The following is an 11,218-nucleotide window of genomic DNA, read 5'->3' as shown; positions in this document are numbered from 1 at the left end:
TTTATTTCATAAAAAAATATAATAAATTATAAAATAATATATAAAATATAAATAAGAATAAGATTTTACTATCGTATTAGACCAACGTGATTGATTAGAAGAAAGGTGTAAGTTATTAAAATAAGATAAGAAAGTGTACATAAAGTTAGATGCATGAATGAATGATAAAATAATGAATAGGGATAAGGTAAATGAGTAAAATAGAGAGAAAGAAGGGCCAAAAATATTAAGAAATGGAGGCACATAAAGTAAGGAACGGCGCCATGTTCCCAATAAGCCCTGTGATTGTTGGAACAAGGAACAATCTCTTCATCCCTTACTTCATAGCATAACAACCCACTTTCACTTTCACTTTCACTTTCTCTTTCTCTTTCTCTTTCTTTCAAACACAATCACTATAGAAAGACAAAATCAACTGTAAGTTTTAATCAAACTCCAAAATCACTTCTAAAACATTCTTTTTTAAGATTTGGTAGTTACATTTTAGGTCTTGTCTTGGACTTAAGGTTGTTTGTTTTATATAGAAGGAGGAGACACTATAAAAATCTCAACTTTTTGTTTTCTTTTTTTTTTTTGCATTTCAAGTTGTTACACTTGAAATTTGGGAAGTTTAACAATTTCTAAATAACACAGCATATAAAGTTTCTTATGTTTTCTTCTATTAATTACTCTATTTCCTAGTCCTTATTATTTGATGTTTGTTATAATGACTTTATTTCAATTTGATGGGTATTTTGTTTATTTTTTGTGACAAAAATGAGTGAACTGATCTGTAATAATGTGTTTTAATGGGGGCTGAACTTTGCAGGGTTTTGATTTTTCATTTTCATTTTTGGTTTTGTCTCATTAATGGAACTTCAGGTACACAGATCGGTGAGCAATGGGAAGAAGTCACTGAATCACTGCAATTTTGTAATCAACACTAGGTTTATTTCCTTTCCCTTTCTATCATTCAATGCTTAAATTCAAAGTAAGGAAGCATAAAACTTTTTAATCCTTTTATTCAAGTATATATATATATATATATATATTTGTTTAATAATGAAGATTGGTACCTATAATTTGCAAAGTGCAAGGTACTAAGCCATAATGGACCTTCTTGTTATGGGACTTATAATTAATGAGATTTGCATAATGTGTACTATTCAATCAGAAGATTAAAGGGTTTTGGGTCAGATAGGCTACTCATCTGCAAAATTTGCTGCTTTAGCTTAAAAACAAAGCACAAAGGTTCATATAGAAGGTACATAACATAAATAGCACTTAGTTTCCAAGCATTTTTACCTTTCTTAAAGTTCGAAGTTTTTAATTAACCACTTAGGTTTTTACTTTTAATGAAGTTGCTATGCTAACTATACTGATAATAGTTACTCAGATCTTATCTGCTGTGTAATAATTGAGTCTGAGAATGTTCTGAAAATAGCTTCCCTCTTTTCTATTTATTTTTCTTTTTTACTTTTTATCTTTGTCTTATTATTATGATAATAATAAAAAACTCTGGGGTGTGGTGTTGTGTTGCTTTTGGTTTTGCAGTAAAGTGAGGGTGAAAGGTTATGAGTGTTTATTTGCTTTTGAAAGGGTTTTGCAACTTCAAAAAAGCTTTTAAGTCTTTTAACAAGGTCCTTCTGACTTGGACTGTGATATTTCAGGGAGTAAAAAAGGGCCTTTTTATCACTACACAGCCAAAGCCAAAGTACTGTCTGAACTATCATCATCAATGCAAGGCACATAGTCACATATCAACCCCACCCTCTTTACTTTTCTCTCTACTTTATGTTTTAACATTAAAAAAAGAACACAAAATGGTGTGTGTAGCTTGAGTTTCTTGTGTTAACAAAAAAGGCATGATTGTGATATGGAGGAGGATGATGAGATTCAAGCTCAACAAGCATGTAAGTATCCAAGAATTGGAAGCAAAAGAAATGAGTCTAGCAAATTAGGTGGTGGTGATGGTGGAAGCAAAAACTGTTTCCACAGTGGCAGCAATTGGAACAATGCTTCAAGAATTGTGAGGGTATCTAGAGCCTCTGGTGGAAAAGATAGGCACAGCAAGGTTATGACTTCAAAGGGGTTAAGAGACAGAAGGGTTAGGCTTTCTGTTACCACAGCCATTCAATTCTATGACCTTCAAGATAGACTTGGTTATGAACAACCTAGCAAAGCAGTTGAATGGTTAATCAATGCTGCTTCAGATGCAATTTCAGAACTCCCTCCTCTCAACACCACTTTCCCTGATACCCCAAATCAACAAAGTGATGAGAAAAGACCATGTTTTGATGAGGTAGATGGAGACACAAACAACTATCAAAACCAATGCCAAAGCCAGAACCTTTCTTTGTCCAAATCTGCTTGTAGCAGCACTTCAGAGACAAGCAAAGGTTCTGGCTTATCCTTATCAAGGTCTGAGATTCAGGTTAAAGCAAAGGAAAAAGCAGCAAAGGATAAAGAAAAAGAAAATGAGTCATCTCAAATTGCACATCATCATCATCATCATCATCACAATGTGACACAAACTGCTTCTTTCACTGAGCTTCTCACTGGAGGATTTGGTAATGTTGCTACCACTGCAACAAGTCCTAATGGTGCAGCAGGTGATGAGACTAATCTATTCAACAAGGCAAAGCAATGGTCACATATGGCTATGGATTACTTCAACTCAGGCCTTATGGTGGGTCCATCATCATCTTCAAGAAATGTTTCACCATTTAGTGCTGAAAACCAATCAGAACAGCTTCAGCATTTCCCTTTCATCACTGACCATAATTTCGTACCTTCTTCTCAGTCAAGTGGAAATGATTACAATCTCAACTTCACAATTTCTCCTTGCCTAGCTGGTTACAATAGGGGGACCCTTCAGTCCAATTCAACATCTCATATTATGCCTCATATGCAATTCTCTGGATCAACCAATCTACCTTTCTTCATAGGAGGAGAAGCTTCTCATTCAGCTTCTGCTGCTCCAACCATAGATGCTACTAACCATCACCAACAACAACAACTTCAGTTCTCACCTGTGTTTGATGGAAGATTGCAAATCTGCTATGGAGATGGAACCAGGCATCCAGACCAGAAAGGGAAAGCTAAAAACTGATGAATTCTTGGAATATCACATTTCCCTACATCTTCATTCCTGGTATGATTAAATTTAAATCCTTTCATCTTTCTTTTTTAATGTTTTCTATGGTCCTTTTCATTCATTACATTTGAGATCTTTTCTTGGACTGTTGTTTACTTGTTTATGTGTCTTTATTTTGAAGAACATATTTTTCTTCCACATTGACATGATTTGCATTTGGTTAAGTTAGGGGAAAATAAATAAATGCCAAATGCTAAATGCTAACTGTTGTGCCTAGCATGAAAGGACTAGTTAAGGAATTAAAAATTAAGCTTGTTCCAAAAGGGTTGCTCTCAAGTTTTTCTACATTCCATAAAATCCTTTTGCTTCTAAAAAATTGTGTTGAAAAATAATGTCCTAACAATCCAGGATAAATAATCAAGAGATGTAATTTTATCTTGGAAAGATAATATGTCACACAAATTACCAAGACATAAGATTAAATATTTGATAAGGTGTGTATTTTAGGAATTGAAGAGCCTTATTTTTCATGATTTTTCTATGGTTAAAAAAGTTTTTGTTTAACTATTTTGTTTGGAAGATAATGTTTATAGATTTACGTATTTTATGCAATACCATGAGCTACTTGCTTTCTTGGTAATCATAAACAAGTTGAGCACTGAACATAGTTTTATGGGATGCTATCTGTTTTCTTGTCTTTTTGTTGATCCTTGCATGGATTGGCGTGAATAAGGTTTTCCATTGGGTTGTTGTCTCCTCCTTTGTTCACTCCTTGGTTCCCCTTCTCTATGGCCATTCATGCCAAGTGTAACCTTTTTTTGTGGCAAATACAATATGCAGGACATGCCACCCACATTGTTAATCAATTACTTTGTGCTAAAACCAAAGTCTAGATTAGCTTTAACAATCCCAACTTATTCCACTCCCCAAAGCTGCACCATATACATGTGACATGCATTCTAATGGTTGCATTGTTTTTTACCAACAAACATTCTTATATCATGTCTATATGTTGTCTCGAACCAATGATAATGAAGCACAAACAACATCAATAATAAATGTTTAATTTTTTTAATCGACGTAACATTTTCATTGGCCGAAAATAACATATGAGACAAGATCTGGAACAACAACTCTTTATTATGTTAGGACATCTCCTTTTATGTTTTTAACTCTGGCATCCTTGGCTCTATCTCTAATACATCTTTAATAAAATTGTCTAAAAATATTTAATCAGTTTATTGTTAGGTCTGCTAGCTAGGCACATATAAGCATGGTTAGTTGACTATGTAGGATTAACATACCACATATATGGGGACTTTTTGATATGGTAAAAGGTCCATCCATGCACGTTGTTAGAACTAGTCTACTCTTCAAGCATATGAAGAAACAGATTCAAAGTAGGATAAGGATAAAGTATAAACAAGTAGATTTATGTGGACTGTAGTGAACAAGAGTCACCCGGATTGGAACTTGCATAAAAAATTATAAGTTTTGTTTAATTAGGTGGAAGGGTAGAGATGGAAACAGATTAGGTAATTGGGTTGTTTTTTTTATTACAAGAATATATTCATATAGACCAATAACTTGTACTTTTTAATACTGATATATAACAAGTAAATTGTGTACATTTTACAAATTCCTGATTTTGTTGATAAACCAAAACTTCAATTCAGAAGAGTATGATGATTGATGAGTACTCTATATAAATTAAAATATTGTCAACCTGTAAGAAATACAATTCACTGTGCCCGTACATCATTAAGAGGAATTAAAAGAGTTACTCCCTATTTTACAAAATCATGATTATAGCTTGAAAAGGCTTTTCCAAAAGTTACATACTTAAATATGTATTTCAAAACATCCAAGTCTGATTTCTTGAATTTGTTAAATAGGTTAGATTCTTGTAGTCCAAAGACGAGTTTTTCTTAGTACTACTATAGGTATTCCTTCACTTCTTGGTAAAGAACTAATCATTTTGAGTGCATAACTGTCTTTCGCTCCCAATAATCGAACCCTAGGTTCTCAATGAGATGCCTAACCTATTTCCATCCCAAAAATAAGCACAAGTTGATTACCTTCAATATTTATACATAATTCGGGTTTAAACTCTTTTTATAAATAGACTAGTATATTGCAAATTACTTATTATTTAGCTTGAACAATATAAATTATGTAGGGTAAATTTGGTTTTCACTTAATTAAAAAGGTTATAATTGGTAAGATTTGATTCGAACATTCTTTAAATATGAGGATACATCTAATTTTTTAAAATATATGGAGTTAATTAAAAAAATTAAACTGTAGGGACTTATTTAAAAAATTATTAGGTTCGAAAGAGTAATTTTAACCCAATTATGTACATTCTCCAATTTATATACTTTTTTATTTTATTTTTAAGTATATGAAATTCATTACTTTTATCACTCAGGCTAATGGAGAGAACATATCATGATGTGATGTTTGCTATATCAGATGTGAGACGTATTATCAATTTATCAAAAGAAAATAATAAAAACTGGATTAGAATTGAAATACTCATTAGATGGGATTTCATTTTGACAAAGATAAAGTTTTGTACCTACCCAAAAAATGTTGTAAGAAAAATGTAGGAACATATTAGAGAGTTACTAGGGAAGTCATAAGGGGCAAAGTATGGTGGATAATTATGTTAGTGAATATTTGTTTGATTCTTTTGGTAGCATGAAAGAGAATGAGCCATGCCTTATCTTTCAAGCAAAAATTATAGTAGTCAATATTAAAGCTATCATTCATGTCTCGCCAAAGATAATTATAGTAGTCAATATATTCATGAAACTACTCTATTTTGATAACATTTAAAATCATGTAAAAGAGGCAAGTCTTCCATAAAGAAGAAATTTATATATAAAGACCTAAGTGGTTTGAAAGGTGAAAGGGATTGGAGACAAAGTCTTGGAAATTAAGGTGTTTTTATGGTTTGAAGCAGGTATAAAGAGCTCTGAGATAGTAAAATTGATCAATGTTTTTAAAACAGTAACTTTATGTTGTGTTTCAAACATCATGCACTTTACGTCAAGAAGAATGAGCATAGGGATATGATATCTTACTATTTTTTTGTGTACTTAAATTAACCTAATCTTACACATATGAGAATCAAATGATGTTTGAATTGTTCAAACTGAGTATGTGCCAACAAGATGTTGGTCTAGTGGAGCTAGGATCTGAGGCAAGTGCTTCAAAAAGCAATGGAAAATGCAACTTTTAATTACATATCTATCCTTTTGATAACAATGAAACCACACTTTTGTCACTAAAAACAAATGGAAAATATGATCTTTACTTGGTCTAGTGGTGTAAGGTTGTGCTAGATCCCAAAAAACTAAAAGACCAAAAGATCAAGGGTTCGATTCCTGCGAGCGACATTTATTGGGATGGGCAGTCACGTACCCCAGAAGGGATTTGTTCGTAAGGGGATACCCATAGTAGTACCAAAAAAACTAAAGTATGTGTATGTTTGTAAAAGACATAACTTATGAAAATTAAATGATGTTTGAACATAAAATAAGGTGATCCAAACACAAACTGAAGAGTTTGATCTAAGTGACATAGTCCTTGTGAGAATGGAGGAACTGTAATAAAAACAAAAGATAGAATTTTCATGACACTAGAAGGGACCTTGAAGATGGAAACTTGGAAAGTCAAATTTCCAAAATGAAGAATTTGTTTGGTGATTTTGACTTACTAAGATCTTAAATCTATACTTCTCTCCCACCTCAAGTATGTGAGTCAGGTCTAGGTGGCAGGATTGAAATGCTAGTATAGGTTTTAAATAAATGAAGAAATTCAATTTGGAAAAGCATTAATTATTGTTAACTGATACATTTAAGAAGTTTGCAATAACTTTGTGTTGTTGTGAAGCCAGTGGCAGAAAAGGTAGAAAACTTATTGATTATTGCAGAAAAAAGGGTTCAGGAGTGTTAACTGAACTAAATCAATGTTCAAGATTTTATTTTGGACTGATTGGTATTGGAAGGTAGCACAGTTGTTGTTGTTCCACAGTTTGTGTTACTCTATGTGCCATAAGCTTGTGATTGGTTAGAAAAATACTTAATAATTAAATTTTAACTTAAATATATTTTTATGACCAATCACAAGTTCATGGCACATGAAGTGACGCAAACTGTGTGACAACAGATGTATATCCGTATTGTAAGTACAATCTTTATAGTTGTAAGAAAAGAGGAGAGAGAACACTGGCTTTAAATACTTCAAATTTGCAAATGGGTTTTTTCAGAAGAGAATTCTAAACAATTTGATGTAGAATGGATATAATCAAAAGAAAAGAAATGGGAAGTATAGAGGTCTTACATGCACTTTTTCACATGCTAGGTGCATGATGCAATTGAATCTTCACATGTAAGGAGCATGTTATAATTGAATTTAAAGTCTAAACTATTGTTTGTATTTAAAATAAGTTAAGGGTTAAAATTTTCTCCCTCCATTCCTATTTAACTTCACTTTAGGAGTTTAAAAAAGCATTAATAGCTAATTTTTTCATCTATGTCCTTAAATTAAATATAGAGAGAAAGTTTACATTTCCCATCCAACAAACATCATTAACCAATTCAATGTTACAAAAAAACATGAAAGAATTTTTTTGATCGGCAATTGTTAGTATGTTAGTTGTTAATATGTTAGTATTTTGTTGTGGTGAGACTCCACCCTCAACCTCCTACACAATTATTAGTTGAAAAGATCATAACAGATAAAAAAGGAATTTTTTTCAGAAAAAAGATGGGAATGTTGGTGTTGCTGTTAAGTGGAATACTTGCGAGCTATTAAACTCCTTTTTTGAAGTTATATTTACTTGTCCTGTGAGTTGTGACAAACTGACAATCCTTTCCTTGAAGGTGTATGTAGCCACCTCTTCCTTAGTCGCAGAGCCGACTTTGTAATTTAGTCTTGATTTTTAAGTATTGTGAAGTTGAGTTGAACTTGATGAAAAAAGCTTACCATAGTAAGAAGCTTGTTAGTGATGCCTCTTGTTTAATTTGAGAATTTCAACACTCTTTTCCTACTTTTTATCTTCATCCAAATCTGGGAGCATCTTGCATACAGCACCTAGGGTAGGTGTACCATAGATTTATATGCTTACCTTCACTTATTAAAGTTAAATTCCTAAACTTCCAAACATTCTGAGTTTAGAGTGAACATAATATTTTGCTTACAGTCACCAAATTTTCATGGTTTCATGGTTTCATTATGGTCTAAGACCTGCAAGCCTTGGGTATTTATGCAATAAGCATTAACCCAAATTTTCTCTATGTATGAATGTTTGATCACTGATTTAAATCACTGCTGTTATTATAGCTTTATTGTATTCATGTAACAACTGTTGCTTTTGTTTAATTGAAAAAGTTACTGCAGTGTAGAATTATACCCTTCTCTGAGAACATTATGTTTTATATTTGTTGTTATCATAAGTATAATGTTTACTGTTAGGATTTATTATTCCATTGTGCACTCTGGTTCCAACACGTACACTAACACAAACAATTTTAAGCTAATTGGAATTGCTCAATGTTTTTAACTATACTATCACTAATAATTGTTGTTTATAGTTCTCTTCGGTGGTCTTTTTTTGTAGGAGCTGCAACTTGTGTCCCAAGCTTGACTTTTTCAAAATGGAGGGTATGTTGTTGTCATCAAGTGTTGGTATTTCTTCTTGGACCATTTTGACTCTTTAACTTGCATTGAGTATTTGGATATCTAGTGATTTATGCGTGAAGAATATTGTATTTTGGAGGAATGTAAAAGAAACTTGATTGAAATATTTTTGCTTCCTGCAATTATTTTGAAATTGTGTCCACTGTTTGTTGAAAAAAATGCTGTAAATCAGTCCATTGGAAGGTGCAAATTATTTTGTAATTTTTACAGTAAGATTTTTCTTTTCAGCTCCCAAAAGTATTTGGTATAACCAAATGTTTCTAGGAAACTAATCCCTTATGTGTGTAGTTATCTCTCGAAACAAATGCCGCTTATTGGGATTAAACTCTTGACCTTTTGGTTTATTTCACGATTTTGTTAAGCATTATAACACGTTTTCTGATACTTGGAAGAGTTTGACATAAGATGTGTGTGCCTAGTTCCCACCTTCATGATTAAAGTGCAACAAACGTTGTTGTTATTCTCCATTTGGGCCTATTAATCCTAGTAGCAAGTCCACTATGTTATGACAGGACAAGAGGAAAGTGTAAAACTTAGATCTAATCAAGTAAAGCACTATACTAATTAGACCACATAATAACCTGATTAAAGTCATGCTTCAAAACTTTGCTTCCTTCATAGACCCAATCTTCTAGTGATTTAGTATTTTTGTTCATAGAACAATTTCTGGGAATGAATTAGAGCAACTACACTGGTTTCTTCTTAATGTTATTCTTAACGGAATAAGACATTTTTACTTTGTTCTTCATTTTGTCATTCTTATTTTCTAACTTTTATTCTTAAATAAGAACGATTCTTGGTTGTTCTTAACCAAAGAAAAGAGATGAGATATGTAGATGTTGTGGAAAAAGTTAAATGTTGTGGGACCCAAATAAAAATAAAAATAATGTTTGCTATTGCGAGAAAAAGAGTAAATGTTCTTATTTCATTAGAAATTATATTAAATTATAAAATAATGTGTGAGACCTAAATAGGAATAAAAATGCTGTCTCCATTGAATATAAAAATGTGCTTAGTCCCTTTACGTTAAGCAAATGATATTATATGGTCTAGTGGCATAAGGCTCTACTATATATTCAGGAGGGAGCACATCTTCTATTCCAAAAAGTGTGTCACTCTATGTATTATTTTCTCTGATTGGTCATAAAAATATTTTGTTATTAAATTTTAAACTTCAATATATATTTTTCAACCAATGAAAACAAGTGTCCCATGGAGTGATATACTCTTTTGGTACAAAAGATGTTAACACCATAAAAAGGAGTAGCTCTTTATCCAAATGGTGAGGGGATATCATTAGTAGTACCCAAAAAATGATATTATATGGAAAGATTGTTGTCAAAAATTGTAGAGTTATATATTTCTAAACAATGTAGAGTTTACAAATCACACTTAGAAATCTTGAATTCCTAATACAGCAACATTCTTTATGCATGTGCTAGAAAGTTACAATCACCAAGCCAGTCTCCCTATGACTCTATATATGAATGGATTAAAGAGAAAGGGACACCAAAATATACAACAAGACTTTCCTTAAGTGATGTGAAAAATGAAAAATCTTAGGCATTAATTTTACTTGAATTCATGGAGATTTTTATTTGTTGCTATGCTGAGGTATAATCAAAGCAATTTTTAGTTGAAAATGACTTATCATAGAAACTTTAGCATATAAAGTTGAATGAAAAGAAAATACCTAGAGATACGTGCAACTTTTCTTTGCCAACTACAATATCATCTTTTAAAAGAAAACTAAGGTTGATATATTATAAGAAATTTTAGCATATGCTAATTAAATCAAATTGTTGCATTGCTTGGATCTTACTCTGAGTCCAGTATCACAGGAAGATCTAAGAGAGATATAAAACTATCTCCTAAATTTAAAGATTATCTCATGTAATTAGAAGAAGATTATGATAAGATTATATTTTGTTATTTTTAGTTTTAATTTCCAAATAACTGGATTAAGATTATATTTCATCAATCCATAGATTAGATTTCAAGTACTATTTAAGTAACGCTAACCCTCATTCAAATGGCATCATTAAAAATTACCTTTTTTTTATCATTCTTAGTTTTCCTTTAGTATATTAGAATTCTTCACTATTAGGGTATCATCTTAACATTGGTGCTTTTATTGCTGTTCTCATGCCTCATAAACCTACTTTGTCTTCTTTATCCACACACTCTACCATGGAGGACACTTCTAATGCGATGGTTCTAGAAAAATTGGCTGCTATGCAGCAGAACATGAATGAACAACAAGATCTATTCCAGGCGTCCATGGAAGCCCGCATGGAAAGCACCCTTAATGGGTTAGTGGAAAAGATCACAAGGTTAACCACAAACAATGGGTGAAAGCCTGACGGAGCAATGCCACGTGGAGGAACACAACACAAATACCACCACCACCACCAGGAAATATAAAACCTCTGA

General features: G+C 32.1%; 1 protein-coding gene across 3 annotated transcripts; it reads left to right on the top strand.

Moving 5' to 3' along the window:
• On the top strand, window positions 206–8,927 carry LOC109345261 (transcription factor TCP2-like). 3 transcript variants are annotated; one of them, XM_019584148.1, is made up of 4 exons: window positions 206–417; window positions 862–926; window positions 1,650–3,133; window positions 8,680–8,927. In XM_019584148.1, exon 3 carries the CDS (start codon window positions 1,856–1,858, stop codon window positions 3,089–3,091), a length of 1,236 nt encoding a protein of 411 aa, XP_019439693.1. In that variant the 5' UTR covers window positions 206–417; window positions 862–926; window positions 1,650–1,855; the 3' UTR covers window positions 3,092–3,133; window positions 8,680–8,927. The 3 variants fall into 3 exon arrangements, with proteins under 3 accessions (XP_019439693.1, XP_019439692.1, XP_019439694.1); XM_019584147.1 differs by having other exon boundaries at window positions 207–417; window positions 8,706–8,927; XM_019584149.1 differs by lacking the exons at window positions 206–417; window positions 862–926 and adding an exon at window positions 1,136–1,243 and having other exon boundaries at window positions 8,706–8,927.

The sequence above is a fragment of the Lupinus angustifolius genome, chromosome LG04 (genome assembly GCF_001865875.1).
Source record: "Lupinus angustifolius cultivar Tanjil chromosome LG04, LupAngTanjil_v1.0, whole genome shotgun sequence".
NCBI classification, from domain to species: Eukaryota; Viridiplantae; Streptophyta; class Magnoliopsida; order Fabales; family Fabaceae; genus Lupinus; species Lupinus angustifolius.
This window is presented reverse-complemented; position numbering and strand designations above follow the sequence as displayed.